Below are 21,894 nucleotides of genomic sequence, written 5' to 3' on the forward strand. Positions count from 1 at the left end.
ATTTCTATTCATGGCTAAAAGAAACATACAACCAAAAATAAGCTTAGTCGTTAGCATCATCTTTACCATACATCATGTAATAAATAATTGTAGGTAAAAGTAGGTAGTCTGTAGTAATACATATGCCGCGAGACTGCTGGTACAACTGTACGATATAAGATGTAGCGCAACCTGTCGGCAAGATTTCTTCCTGTGAACTGATGATGCGAGTAGACAAGGGCACCCATTGGTTAGCCGTGTGGGGTAAATCGTCAGGTAGGTGAGTTCCTTTTCTTTTCCGCAAAACCAACATTTTTAACGTTCATGTAAAAACATCGAATACATGTACACGGGAGAATGTGCAATACTTAAAAATTTCTGAAAACTTTATAAAATATTTGTAAAAACAGTAAGCTACGGGCAAAAACGAAACTAAATAAACCAGTATCTCCCAAACTTTCGGTTTCAAAAATAGAAAGACTGTCTTCCTGTGGTAGATCACATTTCACCGGGGCAAATCTTTTGGGATACACCTTTGCTTTTACCTTACACTAATATATTTTCTTGTTTAAAATAGAGCATGGCTCTTTCAGAAGTAAGTGGATACTCGTTCTTATACGGGTTTGGAGGACAGTTTGGTTCTAGACAAACACATTTCGTGGATCGACAGAATCACTATACTTTCGGTGCGAAATCGCAAGAATTTGCTGTTCCAGTTGGAGTTGACGTAAGTAATGAATTTCACGAATTGATAAACGTATTTTGTTCTTAAAGCTGTATAGCCAACTATAAAAAACATAAAGTAAGTATAGAAAAGCTGTTTCTGCTGAAATGAAAGCAGTGACACGAGGAAGCACATAGTCTCAAATATAGAATCATTGAAACACATCACATTGATTCCAAAATACTACCTCTATCCTCCAAGTAACAATAATTGCAGGTGCCATGCATAACATATTGTAAATATGTTATGTAAATACTCCTCTTTTTTCAGCCCTCAACATTTCTAAAGTCATGCAGTTGTGAGGATGGAATATCAATTGACATGAACCATGGCACCACCACACTGGCTTTCAAGTTTCGCCATGGTGTCATTGTGGCAGTTGACTCTAGGGCCTCAGCTGGTAGTTACATTGGTAAGTATACTCACTTCACTACACAAAAAAATAAAACACAGTTGCACATATGAAAGGCTACCACATAATGTTACAATGAAACATTGTTTGTAACCTAGAAAGTCATAGCATAACTGTAAATGTAAACGCACAATTGAGACTCATTCCTCATTTTTTTATTCTAATGTGAATGTTTTGTGTGTCTGGACAGCTTCAAAGGAAGCAAATAAGGTGATTGAGATCAACCCTTATCTGCTGGGCACCATGTCCGGCAGTGCAGCAGACTGTCAGTACTGGGAAAGACTTCTGGCTAAAGAGTGCAGGTTTGTTTGAACTTGAATGTAAAGTGTGTGTTTATGGATGGAATGGGTGCACAGATAAAGGTATCATTATCTGTGTGTGTACATGTGTTGCCGTATCAGGTAATTTTACCAGTGAATTAACTCATCATTTTTTTACATAAAAAAGAAAACGTTTTTCTTTACATAAGATAACGTGTTTGCTGCTTTCAGATGCTCAAAATTACAACTATTGGGTTGCCCCAGTGGGTCTTCATCATCCAGAAGTTGGATTACCTAATTTTCTTTCTAATTTCCTAAATTCTTAATATTTGCCACGTTTAAATGTTTCAGATCATCAAACTTATTTTATTATAAGATACAGACAAGAGGTAAACACACAGTGCAATAGGAGATAAAGACAAAAGTAAACATATAATGCCACTTTTAAAATAAAAAAATTAAGATTCACCAAGCGTTTTCGATTGACGATTTATCCAGGAGGTCACAATAGGACCCAGACGAACATCTAAAGAACCGCAGTGTACACAACACAGGGCAAAAATGATAATCACGGAACAGTTGCAAATCGCAAACCTCTGATGACCAAAAAGCACACAAAGGCTTGTCTCGCAGTTGTCAGAAACATCCAGATGACCTCCAAGACATTTGGGATAATATTCAAACAATGTTAATGTGACAAATAGGAAAAAATGATAAAACATTACATTTTAATCATGAGAGCGGTGAACAAAAATCCCAGAACTACAGGGAGGGACCTGATGAATGACCTGCAGAGAGCTGAGACCAAAGTAACAAAGGCTACCATCAGTAACACACTATGCTGAGAAGGACTCAAATCCTGGAGTGCCAGGCGTGTCCCCCTGCTTAAGCCAGTACATGTCCAGGCCCGTCTGAAGTTTGCCAGAGAGCATATGGATGATCCAGAAGAGAGATTGTGAGAATATCATGTGGTCAGATTAAACCAAAATAGAACTTTTTGGTAAAAACTCAACTCGTCGTGTTTGGAGAAAGAAGAATGCTGAGTTGCAGCTCAAGAACACCATACCTATTGTGAAGCATGGGGGTAGAAACATCATGCTTTGGGGCTGTTTTTCTGCAAAGGGGACAGGACAACTGATCCGTGTTAAGGGAAGAATGAACGGGGCCATGTATAGTGCGATTTTAAGCCAAAACCTCCTTCCATTAGTAAGTGCATTGCAGATAGAACGTGGCTGAGTCTTCCAGCATGACAATGATCTCAAAACACACCTCTCGGGGCAACAGAGTAGTGGCTCTGTAAAAAGCATCAAGGTCCTGGAGTGGATTACCCAGTCTTCAGACCTCAACCCCATAGAAAATTTGTGGAGGGAGTTGAAAGTCTCTGTTGCCCAGCAACTGCCCTAAAACATTTATTACCAACAAAGGTTATGTTACAAAGTATTGAGTTAAACTTTTGTTATTGACCAAATGCTTATTTTCCAGCATAATGTGATTTTCTGGATTTTTTTTCCTCATTTTGTCTCTCATAGTTGAAGTGTACCTATGATGAAAATTATTATACTATAGAAATACTTTTTGGCCCCACTGTACATTTAAGTTTAAAAAATACACCCATAATGTAGGGTAAACATGGTAGGTGCCAGCTAGCTAATACAATAATTTTCTATTACTTTATATATTTTGTCTACTCCATTAGAAATTACCCCAACAAAAATATTTATTGTCTGTGCTTTGTGTTTGTGTTTCGTTTATGTCTTCAGGCTTTACAAGCTACGTAACAAGCAGAGGATCTCAGTGTCTGCAGCTTCGAAGTTACTGTCCAACATGATGCTGGGTTATAGAGGCATGGGCCTCTCAATGGGTAGCATGATCTGTGGCTGGGACAAAAAGGTACAGTACAATATGTGTATGATTTTATTTTCTGTGATAAGTAATGTTTATATCTTTGAGTCACTGTTTTCTCAATCTGGATAAGTAATGAGTAGACATGTCACTGATCTGATCCCTTTGCTTTTGCTTTGACACCCAGGGTCCAGGTTTGTATTATGTTAATGACAATGGTACACGTCTCTCTGGCCGGATGTTTTCCACAGGCTGTGGGAACAGCTATGCGTACGGTGTAGTGGACAGTGGCTACCGTGAGGATATGACTGTAGAAGAGGCATATGAGCTGGGCAGACGTGGCATTGCCCACGCCACACACAGAGATGCCTACTCTGGTGGAGTGGTCAACCGTAAGTCATTTCCACTAATAATAAACCAGGATTGTCTGTGCATTTGATACTGAATTCTGCCGGTGCCCCTGTACATAAATTAAAGCTTCATAAATGTCAGTTATTAGCTAGATTTTGCTATGCTATATACATGTAATTACACATATTGCACATATTATAATTAATAACATAGTTATGTGGTAAAGTATATTTATGATGGCTTTACATTCTGTGTTGACAGGTTCAAATTTGTACTTTTTCACATATATTTTAATGTTAAACAATGACAGAATCACACAAATTATGCTTTTGCAGAGAGCCTTACACACAACCATAATCTTAAATCAAATGTGCATGTGTATGTGTAGATTTGTAAATGTCTGTTTCTTCTTTTGTGTCCTTGTAGTCTATCACATGCAGGAGGATGGCTGGATCAAGGTATGCAAGGAGGATGTGTCTGAGCTAATCCACCGCTACAGAAAGGGAATGTTCTGATCCCAGACCAGTTCTTATACTGACACAAAACTTTGTCATTGCTCTGTGTCTACCTAATTCATTTTCAAATAAAGAGATTGGTAAACTAAACACCAAATACATTTGTATTGATTTTTTAGGGTTAGGGTTAGGTTACCCAAAAGCATGTACTTTTAAAATTATGCATGATCTGATGTAAGCAATAATGTAGGTGATGTAAGCTATACATTTTGTCAAACTTAAAGTGTTAAATGTCCACAAATGCACAAGAAAGATCCAAAAGGTAAGCATGTGCTACATTACATAGTAGCATAAACCATAAAGTAGCTGTTCTTTTTATATGATTCAATGCTAGACAATTCTGCTAGAAAACTCTCTTATATTTTCCCCTTAAGATGTTTTAGTTATGGATGTGAAGTTTCTTTACTGAAGCAAATTTATTTATAAGTATTTGCTGCGCTTTGTAATTGTACGTAAGGGTTTCTCTTAAATACAGTAGTATTTTAAAGGAAATACTGCACGAACAAAGCTTTAAACACCTTTCTCGTTTTTTATTTTGAGGACCTTATTGTCCTAATAACAGCTATGTGCTAGGCTACAACACTTGTCAGCAACACTTTAATATTTGAAGCCATATAAGCTTCTCATGCTGCAAAGTAAAAGTTTGAATAAAATATATCTTTTGACATTGTATAAATCTTGCTGCCCACTCGGGTGGTATATGTTGTATTTTATGGCACACATATTGATCGCTGGGGCAGCATATTCTGGATCTTTGTATTGAATGCTTCTGTAGTGTATAAGTGTGATAGGTTTGGAAGGTGTGGAACAGAAGAGCAGCTCCTCAGGTGACTAAAAACACAAACGCAGACTGAATGATTGACCCTTTGACAAAGTGAGTAATCTGCTGCTCTGCTCTGTTATGCTGTGAGTGGCATAGAACTTGCATAGTTGGATCTACTGTTTAAAGGAAATGATCACTGCAATACACAGCTATTAATTGCTATCCTGATGGGAGTGGTCTCTTCTAAGATGACAATTTCCTTACCCAACGGGCATGAAGGATCATTGTGTTGGCTAAATTAACACGGGTGTTTTCAAAAAGGAAGAAAACTTTCTAAAATGAAAAATGCATGTAAATACCATGCATTTATCCGCAACGCAGCGGTCGTACTCACTTGCATATAGTTAAAATCTGCTGAGCTGTCTCCAAAATGGCCACTATTCCCTACATGCGAAAGTCCAAATTACTATATAGAGCACTATTATACACAGAAAATTTGCCAGTGTTAAACGAACACTAGAAGTGTTACATTTTAGCAGTGTTTATTGAATACTGGCAATTTACTGTGTAGGATTTTGGGCCTCATGTAAACATATTACATTTGGTCACACAACTCAACAATTCTGCCAAAATACGCATTTATACATTTTAGGGCTCCTGTCAGTCACAGGCACTTAAAATCGTCCAAACTTGCTTGTCCAAACAGTTGGTTTCACCTCCACCATAGGCCCGCTCAGTGGTGGAAACACCAAAAGCTGTAGGGTAATTTACCACAGCAAGACTAAAATGCACGACTGTATGAAAAGTCCAAGTTCTAATGACTGTTAAAATCTCAAAACGAAAAAAGACCATAAATAACAAATTTAAAAATACATTATGTAAAAGGTGGCATAAAGTAACATAAGTCTGAGGGGAAATGAAAAGACTGGAAATTTTATCCAGAAACAATCCATACGTCATTTCTTTAGCGACTTAAAGTCTCTGAAAGATAAATGAGAAGAAATAAGTTGATGGGAAAAATGCCTTCTGGTCTATATGCAACGTTACGCCACGTATATCGGTGTGCATAGGCTATATTAAGGAGAGGATATGAGCATGTATCTTAGATAACTTGATTATGTTGCATTCAAAGTGTGGCCATTCTCAGGTCACAAGAGCTTTTGTTTGAACACGAGCTGTTGAGAAGTCACATGATTAAAAAGAATAGGCTGACATGTAGTCGTTTCAATATACCCCCTAGTGGCGAAGACACAAACAAATCCTCAATACAATTGGGGTACCTAGAAACAGTTGGCTTGGAGCGCCACCCTGTGTTCAGTGTCAAGTGGACGTTAGGGGAAGAGAATATTTTGATCACAGCAGTTCTTGGGCGTTGTTTAACAGCATCTGCCAAAACAATTTACAAACAACTTGAAAATATACAGTCTTTACAAAAATCTCGCTAGTCCATGCAGTTATAATAAAAATGGCGAAACTGGTCTGAGGAGGGCAACTTACCAAGCGCATGCGCAGTCCACGTTCATAAGCGAAAGTGAAATGATTGTTGTCTGGGATTCGTTCGAGGCATTTTCAGTTTTTCTACTACTACTCGAAAAGCCAAACGGGTACTGTAATTATACAGGCAACATGTATAACAGTTCAGTTTACACGATTTCTATAATCGCCTTTACGTTGTTCATCAGTGGTAAGTAAAACCACGCACAGTAGCTGCTCTGCACAGAATATAAACTAGAGCGTAACGTTACTAATGACAAATACTTGTTTAGCAGGAAATACAATCACGAGCTACTGAGATGTGTGATAAATAACTTTTAGGTTCAGGCATATCAGAAGATCAAGAGTGTAAGCCTAGTTTACAGTAATCTACCTTCCTCTTTTACTTTTACAATAATACAAATGTACGTGACAGAGTGTGTACATTAATTTAAGCTTTAACATGCAAAGGACCACACAAGGTATCTGCCTAAAAGACAATTTTGTTATTTGGTGACAGCCTCAGGGTGCTCGGTGCTGGAGTGCTGGTTTGTGCAAGAGAAGCCAGGCCGTGGTGGGGGCTTTTCAGCTGCAATGAGCCAGGAGAAATCCCTCATCTACATCAGAACAGACCCAGATAGTGAAAAACTCCAGCAGAAACCTCCATCAGACATTGACTTCTCCAGAATTTACTATGTGACTGGTTAGTATATAGTTAGATTCAAACAAACCCATTAAAAGATAAAACCAAGTAAGATAGGTAATTCTTTTGCAGATCTTTGTTAATGAAATACTGGTGACAATTGTAATCTTGGTTCAAAATTTAACATGGTTCAGAATTTGTCATTTGTCATTCCTGAAACACTGGAGAGTAAGTAGGTATTATTTAATAGGTTGTAAATGTATTATAAAAAAATAAATAAAACTATTTAGCATATGTTGTAATTTTTCAGCAAACTATTTTACATTAACTGAATTTTCCTGCTGCCAGATCCTGCTGCCACTTTCTGCAACTCTGCACTCCATCCACCTGAAGGCTCTCTTACCAGACCTCAATGTGAGATAAACCCGCTCACTCCTCAAGCATCTTTTGTCAAATGGGCGGCAGCACTTACCGAGACAGCCCAAAGTCCCACATACCTGGATGCTGATTGGTTTTCTGTGGCAGCACAGGGTATCGATGGACAGCTAACACTGTCAAATGTGATGCAAGCTTCATCAGCTTCTAAGGAACCAAATGGTAATATGGGTTTGCAAATTTGCATATTCACACTCCTTGCATATTGAGAGACTGGTATGCAGATGACTGTCCAATAAAAAAATATGCATTTCCATAATGATGACTTTAAAGGAGAGGGCAGAAATGTTGAGTTTATTCCAAGTAATTTATGTTTTATATTTAAAAATTATGAAGACACCTAAACATGTATTTTCATTGAACTGCACTGATCAGATGAGATCAGATGAGAGCAGTTATGTTTAGCCCTGTATATCTGTACAGCCCAATGATGCACATTATATTTATCAGGAGACTTACAGTGTGGCGAATCATGGAGAGATGTGCTGCTTTTCTGTACTAGCACACAATGTGTGGAACCAATCAGCTGTTATTGTATGTGACGTAACAGAGAAGCTGTGGAGTTTAAAGTTTAATGGCTTTTTTTCTCTTCTTTCTTGCTCAGTGATTCTCAGTGTCTCCAGTAAAACGGCCTCAATCTCCTCTAGACTTGGGGAGCCAGTTCTTCTTGACTGTGGGTTCTGGGTAGACCCATCCTCACCACTCCATGGCTCTGGTTTTGCTGTGGAGTGGCGCTACCAGTTCAGGGGTGAAGGGAGACTGGTATTGGCCTATGATGGCAAGAGTGATCGCTTTGCTGAAACAACAGAGACAGGTAGTGATTTGGACATTGCTGCTCTTTATGAATCAGGAAATGCTTCACTTAAACTGGAAGAGGCCCAAGTAAGGCACTCCGGGACTTACATCTGCACCATATATCTTCCACACCTTTTGGCTCAGGTGGCCATGGACTTGGAGATAGTTGGTAAGGGTTGTGTAACACTTGGTTAATTATATATATTATATTGTCACTGTCTTACTGACTTACTCACTAATAGATTAATTTTATTCCTCTTGGCATTGTCTTTCTGCCCCCCATTTCTCTTATGTCTCAGAGCCTCCATCACTTGGCATCTACCCATCCCCTCTTCCCATCTTCGTGCCTGGGCAGGTGGTGTCAGTTCAGTGTGAGGCTTCTGGTTTCGCGCCTCTTTCTCTTGACCTTGGCTGGGAGCTCACAGGAGTGGATGGGAAGAAGCGATCCCTTGGACAAGGCAGTGTGACAGGACACAGGCAGGCAACTGATGGTACTTACAGCCAAAGTACTCGTATAGAGCTGGACTCAACCAAGCTTGGCCTTGGTCGTGGTGGTGAAATCAGCTGCGTAGCCAATCACCAAGGAGGATCTCGACGAGCTAGTGTGACACTGAATATCATTGGTGAGTGAGGATACCTTTGTGCTAGCTGTTATTGCTGGGTAAAAATCTGCTTGCACATTGTTACTGTTGTTTGTCATGGTTATTGTACAGATTATTTTATTGTTAAACTGATATATTTGCCAGAAGCAAGTAATGACTCTGAAATATATTTTTTGTTTATTTAGGTGTTGGCGCTCCTTCCATCGAGGACTCTATGGCAATGGTTGCTGTAGCCCTTGTGCTTTATGGTGTAATAAAGGTTTTTTTCTGGACCTTCAGATCTTTGGGTAAGCTGCATGGTGGTGCATTTTGGACTTGAATTTTTAGAGAAATAACATCAGCTTGACTTAGGCTATAAGCATATTTAGGCAAACACAACTTTTTATCCCTTTTGATCCAAGATTACTTTTGACTTCCAGCACAAAGAAACTACAGTAGTGTGGTTTGCAGCCTTAGGGCCTGAATGACTTGCAGTCATTAACATATCAATAAATGAAGTTTAAGTAAGAAATTCCTCAATGATTCAGGCAAGACATCACAAAATACATAACCTATTAAATGAGAGAATTTTGCAAAGCAGAATGGGCATTCCTATTGTGCTGGATCAATGTACTATATACTCCAAGGGACTTGCATATTTTCCCCATACATCATTTATTAAAATGCATTTGATTATTTGAGGGTACTGTGTAAACTATATGATGTTAATTATTATTTTTTATTCCTGTAACAATCAATAAATACCAAAGGACCAGACTCAGAAGACAAGGTAATTCCTGATTCCTTTATACATAATTTGTTAATTCCTAGACCAGTACACTAGAACATTTATGACTGATGTGTATGAAACAAACATACATGCTTACAGGTTTTTTTTTTTATTGTTTAGAAGGACAAGTGACTGCATTGCCTGAAAGATCTTCCTGGTGTCCTGATTAGACTGTATATGTCTGCATGTGCTGTAGAAGCCACATTTGCAAAACAAATCCCATAAAAAAGGATATACACATTTTTGCTTGTTTTTTTTCCCGAGCTTTTGGATAAGATCACCCAGACTGTGGAATAACCTCACATTCAAAATTAGATATGCTGTATTTTTAGACAACTTTTATTATGGAAGTACTTGTATGTATGTTCAAGTTTTATGTTTTCTTTATTTTTTTTTTTTTGACTTAGATGTGTTTGGTAATATATATAAAATTAACCTTGTATGTAGTGGCTGATGCACAAATTCACAATAAAAAAGTCAACATTGGTGTAATTGTTGGTGTTTTTCTTGCTTCTATGCTATTTTATAACAATGACAAATGTAGTCAAGGAATTACAGAGGTACAGAGACAATAAACTCTGTATCATCTACTAAAATCACGTTTCAGTTTAATCAGTATCACAGCAACACACTTGTATTATTTGAAATGTTACTCAGTTCGTTCCAGGTGGCGATAGTGAGCACCAGATTACACTACATTCGGGGGGGGGAAACCGAAGAAGAAAATTGTGCTACCAATCATTTAGGAGACGACTGGAATACACCGAATCCAGTAGCTCGAGTGTTTAGTGTTGCCATGATAAAAACATTTCTACATAAATGTAAAATGCGAGTGTCTTCTTAGGGTGAAGCTGTACGAAACAATCAAACTTATCAAAATAGGAAGAATTAGGAGCACTATGTCGTAAATAATCTCTGGTAGTGCGCTGTTTATGTAGCTCGTATTTGAGACTCTTTCTTTGCGGCGGGATTTGTCACAAAGAACTGGCAACCTTGTGAGTTATTAAATTCAGCAGAGTCGAGCGCGTAAGTTACCTTTTTGTTTCAAGATGTTTCATGTAAGGATAACATGTGTTTATGGTTACAGGTGACTGATTGGATGGCCTAATACAACATAAAGGCTGCTAACAGTATAAGGTACTGATTAGTTATTAACTGCAAGTAACATGAAGTGGAAACGTTTAAAAAAGCCAGTAAGCTTGCATGTTAGCTAGCTAGCTAGTTAGCGAGCTAACTACAACACGGAAGCTTATCGTACCAGTTTACAGGTTAATATTCTTGTTCAAGAGTTAGGACTACTTGGGTACTAGATGCGTATTAAGTGTATTAACTTTACACAAGACTAACGTTAAGAGTACTAGTGCTACCACAATTGATTCCCTTTTGTGTTTTTTTTTTTGTTATGCAGTGTAGCTGGCTAGCTAGCTAGCTAGCTAGCTAATAGGTGAAGGAGAGAAAATATGCTTCGTGTTATAATATTAAGTTGTTAAGGACTTTGGGCAAGAAATAGGAAAATAAGTGTTTGGTGTTCATATATTACTAGCGTACATTGTATGTACGTAGAGTATGTAGCACTAACTACTTTTTATTTTGAACCATGTTCTGATGCTATTTTTCTTAAGCTAGCTACCTTTTACATTTCTTAACGTATTCATTCATATCCTCAATTATGACAGGTGTCACGAAGATGATGGACAGCATTGTGATCCTTGATGATGATGAAACTGAAGAACCTTCCGCATCTACATTACGTCTTAAAACATCTCGTGTGTCAAGTCAGTCTAACGTCCAACTGTCAAAGTCAACACACATCACACAATCACCTTTCAGTACTGCCAAGAAGGAAGGTCATGTCCTGAAGTTAGAAAATGAAAAGCTGTTTGGAGAGGTACGTGTTTTTGTTGTTGTAGTTTTTTCCCCTTTTTAATAGAAGAGCAAGATTAATTCTTTGATAAGCTTGATAAATTAAGGCCTGTACCAGGTAGTCATCTTGAATCATCTGAGGCTTTAGCTTTGTGCATTTGTTTTTCTTAGTAATTACAAGTAAAAACAACTCCTGAGGTAATTGGTAGGTAATGTGTGAGGTAATACTGTTAGGTAGTTTGTATTTTAAGATAACTACATCTATCTCTAACCCACACCAGTGTGTTCTTTGTTGTGTATTGCACTGCCAGCTCACTGCCTAGGTGGTGGTGGTTTTTGTTTGTTTGTTTCTCATGATATTGTGAACCTGATATGTAGAAAAAAATAATAATTGTGGGCTGAGTAAATTGTAAATAAACCAATCAGTTGATTATTTATATAGCTTTTTTAACAGTCCAAAAGCAGATTTAAAGAGATCCATGTCAAAGCCCCAGTGAGCAAGTGAATAGCAAAAGTGACCAGAAAAAACTTTCTGCGTTCATTCTGTAATCAACAGTATGAGATGAAGAGTGAGCAAAACTGGTGCACTGTTGTTAAAATCAGTTTTCATAAGCTTTTGCGGCACTGAAGCATAAGCCACTAAAAGAACCATTATTTATGCCTAGAATAAAAAAATATTTCTGGATCACATATAGTTGTTAGTGAGTGGCACCCTGTGTGATATAAATGACAGTTATGGGTATTGTATTTATCCCCAGTGATAAAGCAGAACAGTAAAGTCCTATTCCTAAAAACAACTGACTGGATCAAGGTAAGGCAGGGTCTCTGTGCTGTGATTAGAATGTTCAGGCTTATGATAGATAACATCTCTAAATATGTCTATACAATCATGTGTCTCATCTCTCTACATAGTTCTTGGAGCACTGTATGGTGCACACACAGAAGCATCCAGAGGTTGTGACCTTCCTGCAGACAAAATACTCAAAGGCCTTGCCTGACTTCTTGATGTCAGTAGAGTTCCGGAACGCTTTGGGTCGCTGTCTGACACGTGCCCAGGCCAACACCACCAAAACATTTGTTTACATCAATGAACTCTGCACCCTTCTTAAGCAGCATTCAACCAAGAGAAGGGCTCTCATCCAGCCTTCCAGTCCCAAGAGAGAGAGCAATGACAAAAAAGGGAATGGGAATATAGAGGAAAAGGACCCATCTACATCTAAGCAGCCTGAGGAGGAGGAAGAAGGGAAAAAAACTAAAAAAGCTTCGAGGAGACAGGTATAGATAAAATTCTTTATCTGGTTGTGATAATAATAATAATAATATGCTTTTATGAATGCTGTTAAGTACAATGAACGGGGATCAGAGTGTATGGGTCTGCCATGCTACAGTGCTCCTGGAGCAGAGAGGTTAAGGGCCTTGCTTATGCTTACTAATTGTAGTTTATAATACTGGCAGCTTAGGGGACCTAGGCATCAAACCCTTGCTCAAACCACTCGGCTACCTCTGCACTGTATTTGTGCAATTTTATAAGAAGGATTTTATTTTTTTGTTTTGTTTGTCTCCAAAAGTTTTATGCATAAAACACAGAAGTAGATTGAGGTCTGATATAAATGTACTTCTTGCTTTTCTTGTACAGAAAGGTATTTTGTTCTCAAAATGCTATTTAGCAGAAGAGCTTTCATATGCAGCCAATGTTACAAAATATTCTTATGTAAGGGTAATTTGTAAATGTTAGAACTTGGCTTATGATGATGTGATGTATTGTGATTTTAAAAATTAATTATCAAAATTTAGGAAAACTGTCAATATAAGAAACACCATCATATGCATTAAAACTGAGTAAATTAAAATTTAGGTTTTATGCAATCATAACAGATCTAAGAGTACGAAAAGAAAAAGAAGAGTAAAACACTTTTAGCAGTCAGGGTTTAAACACAGCACTATTTAATAAAGTATTAAATAAAATAAAATGTTTTTGACAATTGATATAGTATTGCAACATATATTGTTAATAATTGTTAATTAATAATACTGTGATCCTGATATTTTCTTACACCCCTAGTAAATGCTTAAGAGGGGAGAAAATAAAGAATAACAAGTGAATCTAATTGTTAAGTATGTGAACTAGAGAAACCACTGATGGTACAGAATTATTCCATGTCAACATATAACAGGTGTTTGACACAACTAAAGCATATCTCGGAGCCTTTTCAAAAGAATACACACTAAGAAAAATATTTAATAATGTTTTAAATTAATAATGTTTAATAATGTTTAATTATTTTAAAGTTCATTGCAATAACGTTTTGGATGATATTTGTATGGATGATATTTGTTCCAAATATTAATTGTATTTAGAACATTTTTAGACTTGAACATAGAGTTTAGACTCTCTTGCTCTCTCTCTCTTGCTCTCTCTCTCTCGCTCTCTCTCTCTCCCTATCTCTTTATCTTTCTCTTTCTCCTTACTCTCAGATAGCATATCTGGAGAACCTGCTGAAGGTATATAATGATGAGATCAAACGGCTGCAGGAGAGGGACTTGAGTTTGGATGATCTGGAGAAGGAGGACTCCAGTTACTTGCAGGAGCACAAACTCAAACGGAAAGCAAGTGTTGTTGTTGTCATTCTAAATCAATCACTAAAATAATAAATGAATAACATTACTGTTGGCTAAAGCTGATGACTCTACCTTCCCTTACTGGCCTGCCAGTGTGTTTGATTTGTAGTTCCAATGTTCCATCCATGTGCAGCATGTTTGAGAAACTAGAAACTATCTGTACCGTTTAATGTGTTTTTTTGTTTGTTTGTTTTTTTAAAGAAAATTTTAGTAATGGCATATGCTTCAGTCAACATATTTTTAAACTGATGCAAAGTCATTGGACAACTAAATGCACATAAAGGATAGCACTAAGTGATAGTTCTGTTGTGTCAGCTGTTACATCACCTGTACTCTCTAGCATCATGCAGAGTATTTGTTGAGGGGGGTGTAACAGTTAAACAAAAGTAGAAGATAATGGGATACAGATACAGGAAAATACTTTTTCACAGCACTGTAGGTACTGTTAGGAAAGAATAAGTTACTGGAGTCAAGGTAAACCTAGTCAGCATTGAAAAGATGTCCTGCAGGCATATTTAAGGTGCCAATTTTAATCACTCAGCATGCCAGCTTGGTCGCCATCAGCTTACGGAGAGAAAAAGTCCCACACGTTGTGGTGATTTCTTCACAACTGTTTTTGCACTACTACTACTAAATACATGCTAAAGACTGTAGATTACTGTAGTATCCAACTTTGTGAGTCTTTTTACACTTTTTTTTTTTTTTTGCAGATGATGAAGATTTATGATAAGCTGTGTGAGCTGAAAGGCTGCACCACGCTGACTGGACGAGTAATAGAACAAAGGATCTCATACAGTGGCACACGGTACCCAGAGGTCAACAAGAAGGTATTACTTATTGTGCTTAGTTTTACAGTATTTGAAGACCCATTTGCACAATATGGTATTGTGTAGCGATGAAAGGATCATTTGGCAGTGTACTGGTCAAATCATAAGTTGCTGCAGCCTTTGTGTGATGTCACAGCACACTGCAGTTCTTCATTTAACCACCAGATGGTAATACGGACCTCATTCATGGCTGCAAAATCCAGTGTTAAAATCCAGTGTTGAAATCCGCTTCCTCTGCGGTGAGGAACACAAAACATTACAGAACCGATGATGCATTACAAAGTTTGCTTGGAAACTTTTAATGCAGCATCCAGCTCTGCCCTTGATTGGGTGATCATACTGAAATTGGTATTGACCCAACTGAACATAAAACATCTCTGGTTTTGTGTTTGTCTATCAGCTCTTTTCTGAAATTAATTGTATTGGGGCAGGAAAATCATGCAAAATTCCAGTCTCCAGGACAGGAATTAAGACACTTGGATAGTTGGCTAAAAAATATGTGATGCAATAATAAGAATAAATAGATAAGTAATACATTTACATGTGAATATTTTACAACTTATTATCGTTTGTATATAAATTATTTGTTGTTTTCATGTCTGTGAACCCCCCCCCCCCTTTTTTTTTTTTTGCTCAGATTGAGCGCTTTATAAACAAGCCAGAGACCCAGCAGAATCCACCAGACTATACTGATATCCTACAAGTGGTGAAGCGTGCTAATGAGCGCTACAATCTGTTGCTCAGCCGCAAGCAACAGATGCAAATTGCGCAAGAGGCATTTCGTGAGACTGGGAACAGACTGCAAGAAAGGCGGCACCTCGACATGGTCTACAACTTTGGATCCCACCTAACGGACCCTTATAAGCCCAGTAATTAAAGTTTGTCATTAGTAACTAGTGTAGATGAAATGTGTTTAGATTGAACTGTTTGGACAACACTTAAAAGGCAGAATGAAAGAAAGGCAGAAGACATTAACCATATAGGTACTTAATATTCTGCTGTACCAATTATAAGATGTGATACAGTAAGAAATGTTGCAGCCTGATTGGTACATTAAAAAATCTTGGCAGCTTCCTATCAGACAGTGCTCAACTCATTATTGTCTCTTATTTTTCCAGCCTCAGACCCTGCTCTCTGTGACCAAACATTGTCACAGAAGCTTCGCTCCAACAGGGAATTGGCTCTCACCAGCCTGGAAGAGGTCATCAACAAATATGCCTATAAACAGGATGACACAGAAGAAGAAGAGAGGCAGAAACGTCAGGAGAGAGAGAGACAGAAGAAAGAGGTAAGGGCAAAACGGGGACTATGGATGTGTTACTCATTTCCTCTCTTTACACACAAACCAAGTATGGTGTTATTGTACAGGGTGGGCCATTTATAAGGATACACCTAAATAAAATGGGAATGGTTGGTGATATTAACTTCCTGTTTGTGGCCATTTTGGATCCAACTTTAGTTTTTTCAATGGCAAGAGGGTCATGTGACACATCAAACTTATTGAGAAGAGAAGAAAACAAGAAAAACAATGGTGTGCTTGGTTTTAGCGTAACTTTATACTTTCATGAGTTATTTACAAGTTTCTGACCACTTATAAAATGTGTTCAAAGTGCTGCCCATTGTGTTGGATTGTCAATGCAACCCTCTTCTCCCACTCTTCACACACTGATAGCAACACCACAGAAGAAATGCTAGCACAGGCTTCCAGTATCCGTAGTTTCAGGTGCTGCACATCTCGTATCTTCACAGCATAGACAATTGCCTTCAGATGACCCCAAAGATAAAAGTCTAAGGGGGTCAGATCGGGAGACCTTGGGGGCCATTCAACTGGCCCATGACGACCAGTCCACATTCCAGGAAACTGTTCATCTAGGACCTGACACCCATAACATGGTGGTGCACCATCTTGCTGGAAAAACTCAGGGAACGTGCCAGTTTCAGTGCATAAAGAGGAAAACGCATCATCATGCAGCAATTTCAAATATCCAGTGGCCTTAAGGTTTCCATTGATGAAGAATGGCCCCACTATCTTTGTACCCCATATACCACACCATACCATCAATTTGTGTTCCAACAGTCTTGGAGGGATCTATCCAATGTGGGTTAGTGTCAGACCAGTAGTGGTGGTTTTGTTTGTTAACTTCACCAAGGGATGTTCGACTGATGCCACTCTCCAGTGACATGCGGCGAGTGCTACGCTGTGGGCTCTTGCTGAATGAAGCTAGGACAGCCACTGATGTTTCTTCATTAGTGACAGTTTTCATGCGTCCACATTTTGGCAAATCCAACACTGAACCAGTTTCACGAAACCTGGCAAGCAGTTTGCTAACTGTAGTATGGGAGATGGGTGGTCTCGTAGGGTGTCTTGCATTGAAATCTGCTGCAATGACCCGGGTACTGCGTTCACCAGACATCAACACAATTTCTATCCGCTCCTCGCGTGTTAACCTCTGCGACATGTCAATGGCTGTAAACAAAGAGAAGCTTGTAAATAACTCTTGTGAAATTTGTGAGTTTGATGTGTCACATGACCCTCTTCCCATTGAAAAAACTAAAGTTGGATCCAAAATGGCCGACTTCAAAATGGCCACCATGGTCACCACCCATCTTGAAATGTTTTCCCCCTCCCATATACTAATATGCCACAAACAGGAAGTTAAGATCACCAACCATTCCCATTTTACTTAGGTGTATTCATATAACTGGCCCACCCTGTACTATTAATAATTTGACAACAAACTACATACAAGGTTTGTTTCCTGAGTGGTTGATGAGTCTTTGATGCTTGTGTAGTAGAGCTAAACTACTTTTACCTCCATAAAAACATGACCAGCAGTTTGCAGCAAAAGCAAAGGAGGAGGAGAAGGATGATGTGCAAAAACAAGAACAAGAGGAGGAGGAGCTGGAGGAGGAGGAGCTGGAGGAGGAGGAGCTGGAGGAGGAGGAGGAGGAGGAGGAGGAGGAGGATTCTTCGGACCCTGATATTGAGGAAGAGATTCAGGCCAGTGAGGCGCAAGTGGGGCCAGGTAAGAAATAGATGTGACTTTGATATTGGCACATGATGCTTTGATATGGTACATGTGTTGATGCTTTTGCTAAAACAATATATTATTTTGTTCTACATATTGCATAGTATTGAAACAAATGATGCTTGTGTCTGCAGTTTCATGGCTTGAAAATATAGAGGGAAGTGTGCAATCAACTTGCAAAGCAAATAATACTTGTTGTCCAGCTTGGAATTAGTTTTAAAGGAATAAAGGTTTATGATCAGCTATAATGAGACATACTTGGTTCCTTCTGGGCTACAGCTCTGCAGGTTGGCATTAGACCGGTCACAGTAACTATTTGTTTTCTCATCTTAAGATATTAAAATCTCAATTATTATTATCACAATCATTTTCATTTTACACCACTGATATATTAATAATTGCATAAGGGTGTATGCACACCCTTTTAAAAAGCCATCCATGTCCTTTTTATTACATATATTCAGACATTGGAACTAGAATATAAAATCTCTACATAAATAAAATCACAGTTTTAAGGAGTCTGCTATTAAAGAGGCTGCTGTTTCAAGAAAATAGGCTCTCCTCTTGTAATGGGCAATATTGAGTCAGCAAAAAATTATTGATGTTATGCCTATATATTGTACACTAAATCGAATGTAATTACAGTTACGGCCCTAGTTAGCATTATTATTCAATTTGGTTCTGAAGTGGACAGTCTACCAGTTTGACTAATCTGCAGTAGTATAAAAATGATTTTATTGTGTAAATCCTCAAAGTCTATGAATTGTTTCATTGAATTATTTGTGATGCATTTCAGATGATGATGATGAAGATGATGATGATGAACAGTTGAACAACTGTGATGATGAACAGCCGATTAATGATGTGTCCTCACCATCAGTCAGATTGTCTGGACAGGATGAAGATGACGTGGAGTGTGGTGATGACGTCTTACAGCCTGACAGTGAGGCATGTGGGAATATTGCCACTGAAAAATTGCTTGACATCAAGCATTCTATCGATAGTCCATCTTCTGCAGAGAGCCCCAGCCAATCAGGGGCTGTGAGACCTGTGTCTAATAAGAACAATTCTGCTTCCCACGATCATCTGGCGTGTGTGTCTGAAAGCATCAGTGACTTTACAGAGATTGTGTCAACAAATGAGAACTGTGTACGCCCCCTGATAACAGTGTCCGCTAGTTGCAGTCCTTTACCACCCAGCCCTGATGTAATTGACACAACGTGCAACAGCAAGAAGAGAAAACGTGAATCAAAGACAAAGCACATGACTGTACAAAATGGCAACATCAGACAGAACAGTGAAAGGTAAAACTGAGGAGCACTTTAATGTTAATAGACAAATCTATTATTTGAATAAACTCTTGTTATTTCCATTTTAAACCAGCCATGTCTAAGTTATAAACAAAATACATATAATATGATTACAGTCTCTCTAAAACTTTACAGTACTCTGATCTCCCATTCACAGTGGCAGCCTGTCTTCTTAATTTTTAACTTCAGCCTTCTCAGTAGTTGCACAACATTTTGCACACTGCACTTTAAACACTCCCATAACCATATCTTCATCCTTTTCTTAGATATTACACATCAGCGGTACACTTCCATTCTTTAGAAAGTTTGTTAGTTTGTTGTTTAATTTTTTAAAATATATTTTAACCATCCTGTGTTTTATCTTGTTGTCTTGTGACTAGACAATCATCAAACCGTTTGACTGCTAACTGTACCCTGTATGTGATAAATTAACTATTTTTAACGTTTTATTTGATAGTTTATGCTAAAAAGTCGTTGATTGTGGATTTTCTTGTTGTCTTTAGCGATGGTGATATTCCACTGGACATGGGAGTGACCTGCAGCCCTGTACGGGCAGACTCCACACGTGCTGACACACCAACTCACAACATTGTCAGCAGCTCTCACTCTACACCTCCTCCTAAAAAGAACAAGGCAAGTATGTGTGCTTATTTAGACAAGAATTCCCAGTGATATGTAAAAGAAGTGGGGGAAACAAGTGCCATTAAGTATGTTTAAAAATTGTTTTTGCACTAAAAATTTGCAGCAATAAGAGTCCATGTGTATGACTCCTAATACTACATTGAATTGAGTGAAGGCAGTGGAATTTCGGAGAAATTTGTGCTCTTTAATGGATCAAAAGACAAAAAAGGGGAGCAGGAAATTGTGTACATTGTGTTTGCGTCTAACAACGAGAGTCTGGGTGTGAATCGAGCAGCACATACATAGTGAACAGCCGTTTGCAACTCTTTAATGCTTGTGGTTTAGGGGACGAGTTTGCAACAAGGTTGTTCCCAAATTGTCAGATGGTTGCAGCCAGGGATTTAATTGTGCATATTCTGTGTACTGTCCACACACTCAAGCTCAACTGCACTACTTTGGATACATTTTGCACTTCACTTCTCTCTGATTCCAGCAAGATAATTTGAATATTGGTGAATGCAGGAAAGGCTGGTGTAAAGGCTGACAGGGACAAGATTCATGGTTTATTTAATGAGTTTGAAAGCAGATATGAATAGGGGGATGAGAACATAATTGCCACATCTTTTCCTTTTGAATTACACCTGGTTAAAACGCCTCAGACACACTCCAGCAAGAGAATTTTTTTTTTTACTTTTTTACTCATTAAAATAAGTGATCACTATTTATTATTTGCCAATGCCTAATTGTCCATCCAAAGCAACAAACAGGGTAGTCACAAAAGCATGTTCTAGTTAAAATTAGTCAGCTCTACTTCAAGGCTGACATTATCAATCCTATTGGGACATGGACATTGAAATGGAATTTTGATGTTTAAATGAGCTTGCATTTTCAGTTAAATCTACATTCGCCTCAGTGCATTTAAATTTAACCTAGAAGTATAGCATTGTCCATCATTATTGTAGCCTTTATACCAAATCATACAAAAGTAATTGATCAAATGTGATTTTAGATGATGATTATTATTATTATTATTATTATTACTAAATCTTTTTGTATATAGACACACAGAGACTGTTTAAAATAGTCCGTGCACTTCAAAACATAGATTAGCTCCAGTAAAATTAGTTTGTTATGGAAACAACGAGACACAACTACTTACTTATTCAGGAACTAAAGCAAGGTTAATAAATTTTACTGTTCTGTCCACAGGTGAATGTGGCGACACAGTGCGACCCAGAGGAAGTGATAGTTCTCTCTGATTCTGACTGAACTGTACCTGCTGTGTTGAGTTGAACATTCATCTACATACCTCTTCATTGTTCTTTGCAGTACACAGCCTGTCAATGTGAACTATTTTTGGAGCAGAGAAACAAAGCTTGATGGAAAAGCACCTTTTCATTGAGCTTAACTTATGTACCATACCAGTGTCTTTTTATACTGTTACAGGACTGCCAAGGTGCAACAGCAGGAAAATCAGGGTCTTCTGTGTGGTTTTAGTAATGTTTTAAATGTAAAAGACTATTTTATTTGGATTCTTTTTTCAAAGCATTAGCAGCTATTGAACATTTAGATGTAAAAACCTGTATAATTGGATAAAAATAGATTTTTGGCTGGTTCCTGTAAAAACTTAATAAAATTGTATTTTTTTTTTTTTGTCTACACCCTGACTGATATTTTGCTTCCATATTTGTGAAAGTGAATCATCTGGTAAATAAGAATAAATAGGAAGCCTTGTTTGCAACAACAATGATTAGAAGCAAGGTTGTATGCATCCTTTGCAATTTCCCCAAAACATAGCTAAACTAGCATTAAATAACTAACTAGGTTTTCTACTTCTGGTGGGGTGGCACGCTTCATAAAAGCTGTTTGTTTGTTTTTTTTGATTGTTTAATATCTGTCACAACCAGACACATACCTAAACTCATGCCTTTTTTTAACCAGCACAAATGTCTGCCAACACCAGATCGTGCTACAGATGAGTTGGACAAAATCTTTGCTTTCAGGCGGACTGTGTGAAGAGCTGCACACGCTAGGCTTGCTATAATCCACGCTGTTGTAAGAA

General features: G+C 38.0%; 3 protein-coding genes across 8 annotated transcripts; all 3 read left to right on the forward strand.

Annotated features, from left to right (window-relative positions):
- The first annotated feature begins 188 nt into the window (after window positions 1-188).
- Window positions 189-4,180, forward strand: psmb8a (proteasome 20S subunit beta 8A). Its single transcript, XM_072674649.1, has 6 exons — window positions 189-706; window positions 974-1,115; window positions 1,306-1,417; window positions 3,136-3,265; window positions 3,405-3,609; window positions 3,995-4,180. The coding sequence occupies exons 1-6, from the start codon at window positions 560-562 to the stop codon at window positions 4,081-4,083; spliced, it is 825 nt and encodes a 274-aa protein (XP_072530750.1). The 5' UTR covers window positions 189-559; the 3' UTR covers window positions 4,084-4,180.
- Window positions 4,181-6,356: 2,176 nt separating this feature from the next.
- tapbp.1 (TAP binding protein (tapasin), tandem duplicate 1) lies at window positions 6,357-10,055 on the forward strand. The gene is made up of 8 exons (XM_072674650.1): window positions 6,357-6,530; window positions 6,840-7,022; window positions 7,311-7,559; window positions 8,002-8,361; window positions 8,492-8,815; window positions 8,980-9,081; window positions 9,544-9,563; window positions 9,684-10,055. Exons 1-8 carry the CDS (start codon window positions 6,383-6,385, stop codon window positions 9,693-9,695), a joined length of 1,398 nt encoding a protein of 465 aa, XP_072530751.1. The 5' UTR covers window positions 6,357-6,382; the 3' UTR covers window positions 9,696-10,055.
- Window positions 10,056-10,311: 256 nt separating this feature from the next.
- daxx (death-domain associated protein) lies at window positions 10,312-21,482 on the forward strand. Of its 6 annotated transcripts, XM_072675498.1 has the most exons (12): window positions 10,312-10,558; window positions 10,651-10,700; window positions 11,240-11,451; window positions 12,339-12,701; window positions 13,902-14,033; window positions 14,756-14,872; window positions 15,510-15,741; window positions 15,991-16,160; window positions 17,706-17,898; window positions 18,698-19,205; window positions 19,715-19,844; window positions 21,042-21,482. In XM_072675498.1, the coding sequence occupies exons 3-12, from the start codon at window positions 11,251-11,253 to the stop codon at window positions 21,099-21,101; spliced, it is 2,106 nt and encodes a 701-aa protein (XP_072531599.1). In that variant the 5' UTR covers window positions 10,312-10,558; window positions 10,651-10,700; window positions 11,240-11,250; the 3' UTR covers window positions 21,102-21,482. The 6 variants fall into 6 exon arrangements, with proteins under 6 accessions (XP_072531599.1, XP_072531600.1, XP_072531597.1 ...); XM_072675499.1 differs by lacking the exon at window positions 10,651-10,700 and having other exon boundaries at window positions 10,312-10,589; XM_072675496.1 differs by lacking the exon at window positions 10,312-10,558 and having other exon boundaries at window positions 10,599-10,700.
- Window positions 21,483-21,894: the final 412 nt, after the last annotated feature.

This window comes from Salminus brasiliensis, chromosome 3 (genome assembly GCF_030463535.1).
Source record: "Salminus brasiliensis chromosome 3, fSalBra1.hap2, whole genome shotgun sequence".
Lineage (NCBI taxonomy): Eukaryota > Metazoa > Chordata > Actinopteri > Characiformes > Bryconidae > Salminus > Salminus brasiliensis.